Source organism: Danio aesculapii, chromosome 18 (genome assembly GCF_903798145.1).
Source record: "Danio aesculapii chromosome 18, fDanAes4.1, whole genome shotgun sequence".
NCBI lineage: Eukaryota > Metazoa > Chordata > Actinopteri > Cypriniformes > Danionidae > Danio > Danio aesculapii.
In genome coordinates, this window is record NC_079452.1 from 55,727,962 (window position 1) to 55,743,987 (window position 16,026).

Sequence of the window (16,026 nt, forward strand, 5' to 3'; positions counted from 1 at the left end):
CCTATTTAGAACATTCCTTAACAAGTTTCAGCCAATAGTAATACTATTAGCAACTATTTATTACTTTAGCATTACTGTACTTTGTTTCCATTCTTTGCAAATGTCACATTTCAGAAATGATTGCTTACCTGCTGTGGAGACAAGAAACATTTTCAGTAGGTTTCTTTCAACAGACGAGGAGCATTTTAGCCACATATTACAAAACTAACAGTCATGGAATCGTCGGCTTCCCATGAACTTTCGCTGCACCTTGTCATATAGTCAAATGAGAGTCGATTGAAAGAACTGAGCTCCCTTTGTGGGTCAGCAAGTGCAGCAGCTTTGTTTGAGATACTAGAGGGATATTTTTCTAGAGTCTTTGGAAAAGGCACTTTTTTGGTGTTGGATCAATAGAGTGTTTTCTTTGGCCCTCAGCTCAGCGCTACACCACTTGGGATTACTACTCGGTTGAAATTGATCCATTTAATGATGGACTGTGGCTCCTCAGGGGTCAATTATTTTTTTATAACATCAGGAAACCTCTGTGTTCTGTCGACTAAGACCTCAAGAACAGTAGAAGTGACTTTCATACTTTGGGATCTTTCAGTCGAACTCTCTTCTTTCTTTTTTGTCTTTTTTGTTTTTCTCTCTATCTCTCTTTCTGAATTGATTTAGGTGACCCTCAAAGTTTTCTTGCTCACAATGGCCCGTTGTCTCCTTCGCCTCAAGTCTGTGCCAGTCTATCCCATGTTACCATCAATGGTGACAGTCTGATCAATGGTGTCAAAGGATCCTCAAGAATGGGGGGCTTTTTCTTGTCTTCCTCTAATGGTAAGGCTCTATAGGTTTATGTAATTAATGATGTCAAAGGGCATTCAGTGTCCAAAGAGCCAGGTCATTTCCACCTGCCAGCACATAATGTGATCAAATTGTTAATTGTTTCACTAGAGTTGTTTAAATCCACTTTAAAGAACAGTTGACCCAAAACGGAAACGTCTGTCATCATTTACTCACGCTTCACTTGTCACAAACCTGATTGACTTTCTTTTTTCTGTTGAGCACAAAAGAAGAAAATATTTTGAAGAAAGCTAGAAACCTGTAACCAATGACTTCCATAGCATTTGTTTTTACTATGGATGTCAATGGTTTTTCAGCTTCAAATTATCTTAATTTGTGTTCAAGTGATTTAAGAAACTTTGGATCCACTTGAAGGTGAGTACATTTTCATTTTTGAGTGAGCTACCCCTTCAAATTCACAGTGCTTACTTCTGTCCATGCGTCAAGACATTACGCTTTAGATATTCTGTGGTTATTAGCCTACCTTTGAGATAAAGTGGTCAGCTAATCAGTAAGTTTCTGCTGTTAATCAGTGAGAAGTCCTATAAGGAGACAGGCTATGGAGAGTAACATGGTGAAGAACCGAGTTCCAGTGGAAAACAGCAGAAACCAAACTGCAGGAGCAACACAGAGAAAACCCAGCATTTCTTATCAGGTAAACATGCACGTTGTGGATATTGACAATGAATATTATCGCAATATGTTTGGGGATTTCATTTTTATAATGATGGTTAAATTATATTATAGTGTTTTTGTGGTATGTTTAAGGAACACTCAACTTTTTTGAAGGATCATTTTACTACTCCCTACAGTTAAACAGTCCAGTTATACCACGTTTGAATGCATTCAGGTGATATCCGGGGTCTATCAGGAGCACGTTTATCTTAGCTTAGCTTAGCATAGATTATTGAACTGGATTAGATCATTAGCATCTCCATCAAAACAATAATGACTCTCATATTTAAGCTTGACTGTTCTTTTGGTACATTGTGTACTAAGATTGGCGTAAAATGAAAAGTGATAGGAACTATACTCTCATCCTAGCATAATAATCAAGGAACTTTGCTGCCATACTATGGCTGCAGCAGGTTCAATGATATTGCAGAGCACCTGAAAAGTCCCTAACTACAATAGGTAACTTATGGCAATGTGACCAGTTTGCTTGCACAGGGAGCATGCTGCATTACATAATTTCTTCTGCTGCAGAGTGTTACTTTAAAACACAGATAAATGATGAATTTGACACTACAGGGGATCTGCGGGGTCTTAAAAAGTCTTAAATTTAAAAAAAATAAATACAATTTTTAGGCCTTAAAAAGTCTTAAATCCACTAAATTGTGTTGTATAGGTCTTAAATCATTTTAAATGGGTCTTAATTTTCCTATGTCTATGTAAAGCTGTACCCAATTGGGCCAACACCCATCCAATCACTAACAATATATTTTAATAAAAGTTCATTTATTAACTCTATTTAAATATTAACATGGTTTAATTATCTTCCTTACAATAACATTTGTTTTGAATGTTTTTTAAGGTTTTAACTGGGCTATTAAAAAAATCTTTAGCATTTTTCCTTGTGTAAGTCTGAAATTTCAATCATTATGATCTTAAAATAGTCTTAAAAAGTCTTAAATCTGACTTGATAAAACCTGTAGAAACCCTACTAAAACTGTCATTAGTTGGTGACTTGGTCCCTCCTTATTGTGTGATTCAGTGAATAATTCATTCACAAAAACAGTCCCTTCCTATTTTAACAAATCATTTGGATGAAGAAAATTAGGGAACAAATCATCACAATGTTTCTCTGAGATGCATAAATGTCCTGCTCCAGCTTTCTATGGATTGGTTGAGAACCACTGTTCTAGTTAATTAAGTGTGTGCGTGTGTGTTTGTATGAGTGTAATGTGTGTGATGACATTTTAGCTTTGTTTGTGTGAACGATGATGCTTTTGACAGTGTTTTTGTTCATTAACCATTCATTTTTTAACAGGTCACTGTGCCAACTCATCATCCAAATAAAAATGGTCATGCAGTAGACAGTGAAGGTAATTATAATTCAAATCAAATCAATGTATATCAATATATAATACCGTTATACCGATACATTTACAAATTGTAATAACAATTACAATAGGGCCTAATAGTAAGTAACAATAGTGCAAGAAAACATTTTTAAGCCTGTAAATACTCACATATTATCACATGTAAATATAATATCATTTGAGGTGCATAATAATTTTAAGAAACATTTTACAACCACAGTGAAACCCTCATTTCAAATTCTCATGTATAGTAATAGTAAAGTTTATTTATATAGCATGTTTATCTTGAGTTTTGCATCGACCAAAGTTCTGAACAAAACCAATACAACACATGCTAATATAATAGAATCAAACTAACAATAAACGTTGTGATATGATCATAGTATTATAACATAGTGTTTTGTTATTACTTCTGTTATTATTAAACAATCTGAGAATTTGTTATTCATATACCTTGACAGATCATAGTGTCCAAAGTTGTCAGATTCCAAATAAAGTATCATAATTTTAGTACCATTTGATTGCATATTATACAAATGGCAAAGTTAATTAATATATTTTTATATATTAATGATAATTTTACTCTCTTATTCATTCCTTCATTCGTTCATTCATTCATTTTAATAATAGTAGCATTTTTTGCTTGTATTTAAAAGTCTAATTTTAATATATATGGTAATAAAATCTATTATAAATAACATTTTTACTGTAATATATTTTTAAAAATAATAATTTTCTGTGATTACAAAGTGGATATCTTTTCCTAATTTTTCAGCATGGTTACTCCCAGTCTTTAGTGTCACACCATCTTTCAGAAACCATTAAAAAAACCTTTAATACAAAGTTAAAGAGCTAAAAACAATTCTGCTGTGCTTAATGTGCTTGTTTAAGCTGTAATGTATTTTCTTCTTGGTTCTTTGATGCATTTATTTAATGTACTATTATTCTATTGTGACATTATAGTGTTTTTTGGTTGTATAAAAATATACACTGAAGCTATTTTTTGTAACAGGCCCAGAGGTATCAGACGGTGCTCATGAAGTTGTGGACTGTCCTCAAGCCCATAAGTCTTGCATTGGTTTGACTGTTCCTCAGAACCAGAGAACACATTCTCTCAGCATCGGTGCTCTGTCACTGGAGGAGCAGAAGATCCTGCAGTCCCTCGAGAGACTCAATCAGCGCCTGCAATGTCAGCTTTGCTTTAAACTGTGTATATTTAGTAGAACAGCTTTTAATTTGGCCCTGTTTGTGTGTGTGTGCATTTCCTGTTCTAATGTTTTCAAAACATCAACAGCTGTGTTTGCTGGCACATACAGCAGCTCATATGACTTGATAACTTCTGCTTGATTTAACAGATGTGCAAGATACAGCTGCTGGAAACCCAACAGTGAGGGGCATCTTTGCTTTGGGTCCTGCATTCGTGAGTATTTCATTCATGAATAGGAGTATTTCCTTTACTGTAATGTATGTAATTAATTTTGCTTAATTATTAAACGTACATTTGATATAATATGACACTTTCTCTGTAAATATGTTTGAACATAGGTGTAACCCTGGTCCACAAACCAGTTATAAGAGTCAGAAATAAGAATCAGAGTTATACACCATCTAAATGTATAAATAAGCTTCTCAGTGATGCATGGTTTGTTAGGATAGGACAATATTTGGCCGAGGGTCACATATACTGTGTATATACACACTCAACTGCCACTTTATTAGGTACATCTTACTAGTACTAGGTTGGACCCCCTTTTGCTTTAAGAACTGGATTAATCCTTCGTTGCATAGATTCAACAAGGTACTGGAAATATTCCTCAGAATATTTTAGTCCATATTGACATGAGAGCATCACACAGTTGCTGCAGATTTGACGGCTGCACATCCATGATGCGAATCTCCCATTCCACCTCCTCCCAAAAGTGCTCTATTGGATTGAGATCTGTTGACTGTGGAGGTCGTTTGAGTACAGTGAACTCATTGTCATGTTTAAGAAACCAGTCTGAGATGATTGGCGCTTAATGACATGGCGTGTTATCCTGCTGGAAGTAGCCATCAGAAGATGGGTACACTGTGGTTATAAAGGGATGGAAATGGTCAGCAACAATACTCAGATAGGCTGTGGCGTTGACACAATGCTCAGTTGGTACTAATGAGCCAAAAGTGTGCCAAGAAAATATACCCCACACCATTACACCACCACCAGTCTGAACCATTGGTACAAGGCAGAATGGATCCAGACTTTCATGTTGTTGATGCCAAATTCTGATCCTACCATCCAAATGTCGCAGCAGAAAATGAGACTCAACAGGCCATGCAACGCTTTTTCAATCTTCTATTTTCCAATTTTGGTGAGCCTGTGCGAATTGTAGCCCCAGTGTCCTGTTTTTAGCTGACATGAATGGCACCCAGTGTGGTTTTCTGCTTCTGTAGCCCATCCGCCTCAAGGTTCGATGTGTTGTGCGTTCAGAGATGCTCTTATTCATACCTCGATTGAAACGAGTGGTTATTTGAGATACTGTTGCCTTTCTATCAGCTGGAACCAGTCTGGCCACGAAACTGCCACACACTGGATATAGTATTTTCTCTTTTTCGGACCATTCTCTTTAAACCCTAGAGATAGTTGTGCATGAAAATCCCAGTAGATCAGCAGTTTCTGAAATACTCATACCAGCCCGACTGGCACCAACAACCATGCCACGTTCAAAGTCACTTAAATCATCTTTTTTCCCCATTCAGATGCTCGGTTTGAACTGCAGTAGATCATCTTGACCACAGGTGCATCCCAAATTGCATGCTTATGCACTATTCTATGCCATTTTGTAGTATAAATAGTGCGTTTACACTGAAAACTCTAAAACTAAAAAGTGCACTTTAATTACCCGGATGGTGCACTCATTTAGCCGGTAAAATGAAGTGTGGGATGATAGACACTTCACGCACTCAACGACCGCAGGTTTGCTCATGTAGCGGAAGGAGCGGAGCTATCGGGCGCACATGTTGGATAACTTTATTTATTTTGGATGGTGAAAGTAAAATTCTACCATGAGAATGATTATAGCGCCTCCCGATGGTGAATGCGGTTAAACTCATGGCTAGTATTGCTTGGTACTTTGATCATTTATTTCACTGATTTGGCAAACGTCATAAGGGAATCGGTTTAAATTTTCGCTTAGTAAAAAAACATTAGTGTTCCATTTGGTACAACACTACATACATAATATACTCTGCTGTTGAGTGTGTAAGTGCATATGTACATAGTGCATGAGTGCAGAGTGTATAGTGTGGCATTTGGGACACAGCTCATGTCTACATGCCTAAATGCAATGAGTTGCTGCCATGGGATTGGCTGATTAGAAATTTGTGTTAACAAGCAGTTGGACAGGTGTACCTAATAAAGTAGCCAGTGAGTGTACAATACATTCACATTTATAGGAACATGTATATGGTCAAAAGCGACAATGGGTTTTTAAATATTAAACAATAATAGTGTAAAACAGCCTTTCCCCCAGCCATTAGAATGTGCTATGTTATTAGAATGTGCTATCTAGTGCGTTTTTAGCAAAACTTGTAGAAGATATCATTCAGTGTAACAGAAGCTGATTTATAAATAAACTACTTTAATGAACAGAAAGAGTATTTAAAGAGATTCAGTTCCAAAAGGAATATTTACTCATTGTTTACTCATTCTCAAGTGGTTCTAAACCTTTATGTGTTTCTTCTGCTGAACACAAAAAAACGGGAGTTTCATTACGTGCACTACAGCTGATTTTCACACCGGCAACACAAACACAGACGCAGGGAAGATAGACAGTGATTCGGAGAGCAGCATTTACAGAGAGCTACTGAGCTATCTGAGAGCTGTGTGGAAGTGGAGGATTTTCAGTCCATAATATTATAGTGGTATTACTGTAAGATTAGTAAACTAAAGGTATGTCTTTAAAAACTGAAACAGAACTGCTAACGATACAAAATAACTGCCGTCTGAATAAACATAAACAAAGAGCATTGATCACACACTTAGCAAATCCGTAGAGACAGGACAATCAACACGAACTGGAACTGCGTCTTTTTTAAAAGGAGACGAGTGACAAATCCAGATTTCACCATTTTCATATTCGAAAAGCTCTCAGGTAAAAAATGTTGCTTACAAACATATTGTTGTCGCGTGTTAGCAGACCACCGTACTCCATAAATGTAAGTCCACATGTGAGCTGTGCGCTCATCGTGGAAAAAAGGAAACAAAACCTTTGTTGCGGCACATTTATAAACACAACACTGACGACTCATGTCTCCAAACAATTCTTCTACTACTTGTTTGAATTACAGTTGGCAACACAGCATGGCGTCTCTCTGAACACTGTAACAGGTAAAAAGAGTCTTCAAAGCTATATCATGCATATTAATGAAGTTGCACCTCGTTCGCTATTGAGCGCGCTGATTGGTTTGAACCAAGTCTTTCTCATGAATTAATAAACATATGTGCTGAAAACTCAAAGACGTCAAGTTGTACCAGCCGGTACAGACTGCCAATCTCCACGCTGGAATTTACACAATGATCTCATCGCTGTGTATTTATTTTAAAACCGGAAGAACCTATTTGCTCTAAATGCAAAAAAACAACCAGTTTTCACTTTTTAGCTAAATAAAATGGCCTAATATAGTCTTTTTAACAACGCGGGACATATAGATGTCTGTCAATATCTAAAAAAAATGTGTTTTGGTATTTCATGGCCCTTTAACAAGACAACTAAATGTCCTAAAATGAGGGAGTGGTGAGTTATTTATTCATATTCCACACAAAAAATACTAACGAATACCTATGTGTCAACTCCTGAATAAGAATTAAGTATAATCAAGCTCTTAGTTGTAAAAATGTTGTGCAGTTTTTGTGTACATTATGATTTTATAAGTACATTTGACACCAAAATTGTTAGCGGAACATAATATATTACTAGTTAGTTTACAAGACATTAGGATTCAGCTTAAAGTGCAATTTAAAGGCTTAATTACCTTAAATAGTCAAGTTAGATTAATTAGACAAGTCATTAGATAACAGTTGTATGATCTTTAGCCAATTGAAAAAAATGTTGGCTGATAATAATGACCTTTTTTAATTTTATTATTTTATTAAAAACTGTTTTATTCCAGCCAAACAAAAAGAAATAAGACTTGTCCGGAAGAAAAAATATTTTAGGAAATACTCCATTAAACATTTTCTTAAGTATTTTGAAAAAGGATTAAAATTTACACAGCAGGGCTAATGATTTTGCCTTCAACTGTATGTAATATATGCACCCATACATACATGTACAGTTGAAGTCAGAATTATTAGCCCCCCTTTGAATTTTTTTTCTTTTTTAAATATTTCCCAAATTATGTTTAACAGAGCAAGGAAATTTTCACAGTATGTCTGATAATATTTTTTCTTCTGGAGAAAGTCTTATTTGTTTTATTTCGGCAAGAATAAAAGCAGTTTTTAATTTTTTATGAACCATTTTAAGGTCAAAATTATTAGCCCTTTAAGCTATATATTTTTTCGATAGTCTACAGAACAAACCATCGTTATACAATAACTTGCCTAATTACCCTAACCTGCCAAGTTAACCTAATTAAGCTAGTTAAGCCTTTAAATGTCACTTTAAGCTGTATATGAGTGAATATTATTTAGTCATCATGGCACATATAAAATAAATCAGTTATTAGAAATGAGTTATTAAAACTATTATGTTTAGAAATGTGTTGAAAAAAATCTTCTCTCTGTTACAGAAACAGAAATTGGAGAAGAAAAATAAACAGGGGGGCTAATAGATCAGGGGGGCTTATAATTCTGACTTAAACTTTATATATTATAGTATATCAAGAAAAAATAAATGAGTTAGATTTCCATATATGGAAGTGTATTATGTAATATACTGCATTCAACATTTCGCAATGTTTTGTCAGGGTTTGGCCATGTGTTGAGAGGAAGAGATTTGTGACCTGTTCATATCTCTTATTTATGTCCTGTCTCTGTCTCTCTCTGTTCTCATTCCTGTAGAAGCAGCAGAGTGAGAGTGTGAGTGTCTGTACGCGGAGAAGAGGAGCTTCTGCTGACAGTCACATCCGAACACAACAGCGTTACTGACTTCACCTACTATCATCCACCACTCCCACAACTGTACTTTCAAAACCTTTAGACCTTATGATTGCTGAGATGCACTTAATCACTGTATCTGAGAGGTACTGAGAGCATTTATAGTTTTATCATATGTGTAAACTGGATCTCGTAACACGCATAAAGGGTCAGTTCACGTTAAAAGTGAAAATTTCCATTCATTTCATTTTAAAAAAGAAACCTGAAACACAAATGAAGATATTTTTGATGAAACCTGAGAGTTTTTCATTCCTTCATTGAAAGTCAGTGGAACCAAAAACTTTAAAGGTTCTCAAATGCTATGTAGTTTTCATAACATGAATACATGTGAATCAAGGAGTTTTTTCAAGACTAGTTGAAACTAGTGCTGTCAACTGATTAGTCACGTTTAATTGCTTCCAAATTAAAAGTTTGCATTTATCATATTTATTGTTTACTATATAAATGCCCTGTATATCAACATGATCTCACAGCAATTCGTAACTTTGATTTAGTGGCTGATTTGTATGAATTGATACAATCCCATTCATTCAATTTAGTATGATTTGCTTATCCCCCAATGACGGTTGGGTTTAGGGGTGGGGTTGGGTGCTACGCCTCCTTTTTAAAATCGTGCGAATTCGTACGAATTAACCACTAAACTAAAAACAGTAAGTAGTAATAAAAAATAGTAATAAAAATAGTAAAATAGTTCCGTTTTTTTTCCGTGAGATCAGACTGTGTGTGTGTGTGTGTGTGTGTGTGTGTGTGTGTGTGTGTGTGTGTGTGCGTGTGTGTGTGTGTGTGTGTGTGTGTGTGTGTGTGTGTGTACAGTTAAAGTCAGAATTATTAGCCCCCTGAATTATTAGCCCACCTGTTTATTTTTTTCCCCAATTTCTGTATAGCGGAGAGATTTTTTTAACACATTTCTAAACATAATAGTTTTAATAACTCATTTCTAATAACTGATTTATTTTATCTTTGCCATGATGAAAGTACATCGGTAAATATTTGACTAGATAATTTTCAAGACACTTCTATACAGCTTAAAGTGAGATTTAAAGGCTTAACTGGGTTAATTAGAACCTAAATAGCCGAAATAAAACAAATAAGACTTTCTCCAGAAGAAAAAAATATTATCAGACATACTGTGAAAATTTCCTTGCTCTGTTAAACATCAATATTCAAAAAAGAAAAAAGAAAAAAAGGGGGGGGGTAATACTTCTGACTTATATATAACTGTGTGTGTATATATATATATATATATATATATATATATATATATATATATATATATATATATATATATATATATATATATATATATATATATATATATATATATATATATATATATATAATTGTGAAATGTTATTGCAGTGTAAAATAACTGTTCAAAAGTAGTTTATAATTTAATTTAATAATTTATTCCAGTGATTTTAAAGATACATTTTCAGCTTCATTACTCTAGTCTTCAGAGTCACATGATCCATCATAAATCACTCTAATATTATTTATTTGTTATTATTACTATTATTATTATTATAATTATTATTATTATTATTATTATTATTATTATTATTATTATTATTAATGGTAATACTAATAAAATCAATGATGACTAGAGTGATCATTTCATTTGAAACTACATACAATAAGTAACAAATAAAATGTAATAAATAAATATTTAACAATTTTTTTTTACATTTAATAAATACCACCTTGATGAATAGAGTAATTTTATTTAAATTATTAAATAAAATTAATCATTTACAAAAAACTGACCCCAAACAGTTATTAGCCCCCCTTTTATTTATTTTTTTATTTTTTAGATATTTCCCAAATTATGTTTAACAGGGCAAGGAAATTTTCACAGTAGGTCTGATAATATTTTTTCTTCTGGAGAAAGTCTTATTTGTTTTATTTCGGCTAGAATAAAAGCAGTTTTTAATTTTTTATGAACCATTTTAAGGTAAAAAATATTAGCCCCTTTAAGCTAATTTTTTTTCGACAGAACAAACCATCGTTATACAAAAACTTGCCCAATTACTCTAACCTGTTAACCTTATTAACCTAGTTAAGCCTTTAAATGTCACTTTAAGCTGTATAGAAGTGTCTTGAAAAATATCTAGTCAAATATTATTTACTGTCATCATGGCACATATAAAACAAATCAGTTATTAGAAATGAGTTATTAAAACTATTGTGTTTAGAAATGTGTTGAAAAAAATCTTCTCTCCGTTTAAACAGAAATTGGGGGAAAAAATAAACAGGGGCGCTAATGACTGAAACTGTATATATTATGTAAATATAAACTTTTAATTTTGAAGTAGTTAAACCTGAATCATCAATTGACAGAACTAGTTGAAACATGATCATTTTATTTAATGAACAGATTTAATTTGGCATTTTAGGTTGTGCTCCATGCTATTTTATGTTTGCACTATTTGTATGTGTGTTTATATGCAAATAAGGACCACATTAAACATTTTCATCATATATATGTATCGGTTGTATTCCAAGAGTTTTTGGGTTGCATGTACTTCTAATGAAGACACAGAATCCTCTCAAGTTCAATTAAAACGATCTTCATTTGTGTTTTTAACTAAGGACTGCTGGGTTTGGAATGACATGATGACAAGAAAATGAAGATGGAATTTTCCTTTTTTATGTTGTAAAAGCACAAAGAAAATGTATTTGATGCGTTCATGCGTTGTTGGCCTTCTTATTACCTCATATTTATTTTTTACTTTAAGATTCTAAATATAATTTCATAGGAATTACTGCTTATATCCATAGTAGTATTTTTATTCTGCACCATCTTTGCTCACGGAGGAAAATAAATACAATTGAAAAGTTTTGTTTTGCTTTGTTTTCTCAGTGTCAAAAGAGCATAAAGGACTTTTTGTGCAAGTTGACCTCAGTCAAGTGTCGGTTAAGCATAAAAGATACAGATTTACTTTGTAAAATCGTGACAGGTTTTTCTGGGTGTGTATTTTACGTTTGAGCGTGTGTGTTGACCTGTGTTTGTGTATGTGTGTGTGCATGCATGGGAAAGCTTATCTAGGTGTGTGACAATGACATTTGAAGTACTATTAATTACGACAGCGCATTGCAGACTCGCCGCACAGGCTTTGCAGGAAAACGAAGTCAAAACCAGCACGACTTTATCCGGATGCTCTTGTCCCATCACCACCCTGTAACTGTCATCATGTCAGGTAACCCTTCTGTAGAAAGCTTGTCATTCTTGTTATACTGTTCTGCACAATCAGTTGATTTATTGAGTCAAGCCTGAAATATATTTACACATATATATTAAAAAACAGTACTTTAATTACAAAAAAGGTCATGAATTATTGGCATAATTTGTGTGGGCAGAACTTATCTTGTATCACTGTAACTTAATGTGTCTGTTACATCATACTGATAGTGACACCAACAGATTCTGCACCACTTTTTGGTCATAACTTTGTTTTTTGGTCATTTATTATTGTAGAATCTTAAACATTTAGTATGAAGTTTACAATTTTACAACAGAACATTTAAGTAGTTTTAGATTTTCAATATTAAAGTTGTGATTTTATTTTATTTTTTTATTTTTTTATTTAGAAAACGTATGACAAAAGTTCTGTCACCTATCCAGGTTTTAGAAGCAACAAATAAGAACTTGACTTCGAGTTGATCATTTGGAATCAGAAGTGGCTTATATGAAAGGCAAATTCCTCTACTCTTATTTTACCAAAATGAAACATGATTATTTAATTAGGACAGTAAAGCCTGACTTTTCCAAAAGTCTTGTCACTTAACAGAAATAATGTACAGTATAGAATATAAAGTCATGGTGCAGTGGAAAAAAAATTAATATTGTATATGACTCCCATGAGCTTGGAGGACTGCATCCGTACATCTCTGCAATGACTCAAATAACTGATTAATAAAGTCATCTGGAATGGCAATGAAAGCATTCTTGCAGGGCTTTCAGAGTTCATCAAGATTCTTTGGATTCATCTTCAATGCCTCCTCCTTCATCTTACCCAAGACATGCTCAATAATGTTCATGTCTGGTGACTAGGCTGGCCAAATCTGGAGCATCTTGACCTTTTTTGCTTTCGGGAATTTTTATGTGGTTGAAGGTTGAAGTATAAGAAGGAGCGCTATCCTGCTGAAGAATTTGCCCTCTCCTGTGGTTTATAATGTAATGGGCAGCACAAATGTCCTGATACCCCTGGCAGTTGATTTAGCCATCCACTTTGCAGATCTCTCGCACCCCCCATACGGAATGTAATCCCAAACCATGATTTTTCCATCACCAAACATCACTGATATCTGTGAGAATCTTGGGTCCATGCTGGTTCCAGTAGGTCTTCTGCAGTATGTGTGATGATTGAGATGCAGTTCAACAGATGATTCATCAGAAAAATCTAGCTTCTGCCACTTTTCCAAATGATCAACTAGATGAAGTTATTATTTGTTGCTCTTACAGCTGGGATCTACAACAAGATTTTTGTCAGGTAATGTATATTCACCATTTTTTTGATCAAGAAATGCAGAAATTTTTAATAATATAAATAATAATTGAGATATTAGAAAATGCTAATGTTAGCTCAATAACACTAAAAGCCCATGTACCGCCCTTCAATCCCAAAGACATGCTTCCTGAATGCATGAATGTGCAACAGACAACATGATAATGCATCACAATACATAACGTAACATTCATCAGAGAGAAAAACTTTATAGTACAGTTAAGTACAATAGCAAATTTTAAAAACCCACAGGGTGTATGCTCTTACTATTTTGTTTGATATGCAGGTACGACAGCCTATCGTAATGTTCAGACCGAACGTTTTAATTGGATAAACTTTTCTTGGTCCCACACCTTCCACATATTAAAATGCATGGACCACATAATTGAATGATTGCTATCAGGATGTAAAGAGACTTTCAACCAGCATAATAACAATTGTTTATGCAGACAGTCGCTTGTTGCACCTTTAATTACAATTTAACATTATTTTTTCCTGTTTTTAAATCTCTTTAAGTTTACATGAAATGTACAATGTTTATTTCCCTAGTGGACATTAGCCTTAATGTGAAAAACTAATCCATGCAAATTAATACATGGGTAAAAAAAGATTTGTTTTGGTCAACTTTAGTCAAAATCTGACCATTTACTTCTGCTCTGGAATGGCAGTCCTTCTCTGATGATGTCAGCATGATGGATTGGGGGGAAATATGCTTAGCCACGCCCCTCCAATCATTAGTTTGCTGCAAGTGAAAGATGAGAGGAAGAGCATACAAATAAAACCCAGGTGCCTACTTAATATTGCATTCGGTCAGAAATACGTCTTCATATTGAAATAAAAGACAACTTCCCATTCTCACGGATTTTAAAGTTCTATTCATTCCTGTGATTCAAATAGTTTTAAGCTTCATTAATCCAGTCTTTATTGCTACAGGATTCTTTTGAAATCATTAATTTTGTTTATTTGGCACTTAGGAAATATTTGATATGTTGATCAGTGTTGAAAATATATTTTATTAGAATTTTTGATGAACAGAAAGTTCAAAACAACAAGATTTACTTAATAAATATATGCAGTTACTTTAAATTATGTTTAAAAAAGTTTTAATTTCTCAATAATTTTTTTTTCTGAAATAATCTATTTAAATCTTTTTGAATTTTAAAAAGTAATGTCAATTTGCTTTGTTGTTATGTAACAAGCATTGACTCAAACACAACTAAATCCTTTCAATGAAGAAATATCAAAATAATCTACATTTCTGAATTATTTATTGTGCTCTGTAAATGTATATAGTGACCGAAACCCGCTTTTTACAGAATAACAAAGTGCACATAGACTACAATGATTTAGCTGTTTTAAGATACAGAATACTGAATCATAACACCAAACAATGAGACTTAAGGAAGTGTAAATGTTATGGAGCCACCCAAAAAAAACGTTAAAAAGGCTGGCTCTCAAACATCTCAAAATAATTGATGATAGCTTGAATGAAGATACAAAGGTCATTACAGTAAACAAATGTCTACACAAAACCGAAATAAATTGTTTCAACAAGCAACTTTAAATGAATAGTTTTATGTTTCTGATTATTTCCTTCTGTTATTTGCAGGGACTTTTCTTATAAAGTCTCATACATTAGTTTTTTGATAAACGTTTTTGTTTCAAATATTGTAGTGTAATTCACCTTAATATTAGCTAGTTTTGGTTCATAGTTTTTAACACTTTAAAAGGTACTTTTTATAAACCTCTATTGGAAAAATGTATGGAAAAATAATGGGCATTAGAGAAGCAGTCAGGTTCCAGAATGAAAATCTTTCTGTATAGAAAATTTGATTTTAACAGTAACTAAATATTAATAAAGAAAGAACCTGTTGTGGATTAAAGGAATAATTCCCCAAAACTAAAATTCCATGATTCATTATTCTGTATCACCCTCCACTAGTTTTTTTGTTCAAAGATATTGAACCATTTTGTGTCCATTTTTATGTTGAAAGATATTCAGAAAAAGGTTAACTTTTGGTATAGATGTCAATAATAAAGTGTTTCCAACATTCTTTAGAATATATTCTTTTGCGTTTAATAGAAAAAACTCAGAAAGATTTGGAACCATTTGAGCGTGGGTAAATGAAAAAGGCAAAATCGAGAAAACACTATAGAAAGTAGTTTCTGTGCAGAAAATTCCACTAATCGATAAGGGTTGTCAAGCAACCTGAAGAAACTACACATGTACATAAATGCATATTTTGCAATACATTTGAAATATATTGCTTCTATAAATACAATCAACAACTGTTGATTAAATGAATAACTAAATCTTTTTAAATCCATTTATTTATAGTAATTTCATAGGCTTGAAATCAAAGTTTGTAATGCTTTGATTAACCTTGCAGTTGCCCAGTAAACACAAAGTATTCCCAAACTTTCTCATATGATCCTTGTTTATTTCCCATTTGAAAACTGTAAACTGATATTCCCAGAACTTTGGAAGGAACATTCTCATAACCTAGAGGAAACTTACTTTTTGGTTAGG

At 33.4% G+C, this 16,026-nt stretch overlaps 1 protein-coding gene across 1 annotated transcript in view; it reads left to right on the plus strand.

Annotated features, from left to right (window-relative positions):
* cep126 (centrosomal protein 126) overlaps positions 1-9,249 on the plus strand; it is a 55,431-nt gene extending 46,182 nt beyond the window's left edge. Inside the window, exons 10-15 of the mRNA XM_056478053.1 lie at positions 655-810; positions 1,350-1,471; positions 2,807-2,861; positions 3,871-4,047; positions 4,214-4,278; positions 8,896-9,249. Of these exons, the coding sequence (XP_056334028.1) occupies positions 655-810; positions 1,350-1,471; positions 2,807-2,861; positions 3,871-4,047; positions 4,214-4,278; positions 8,896-8,982 (662 nt within the window). The 3' untranslated portion in view covers positions 8,983-9,249. The remainder of the gene's footprint in view (positions 1-654; positions 811-1,349; positions 1,472-2,806; positions 2,862-3,870; positions 4,048-4,213; positions 4,279-8,895) is intronic.
* The last annotated feature ends 6,777 nt before the right edge of the window (positions 9,250-16,026 follow it).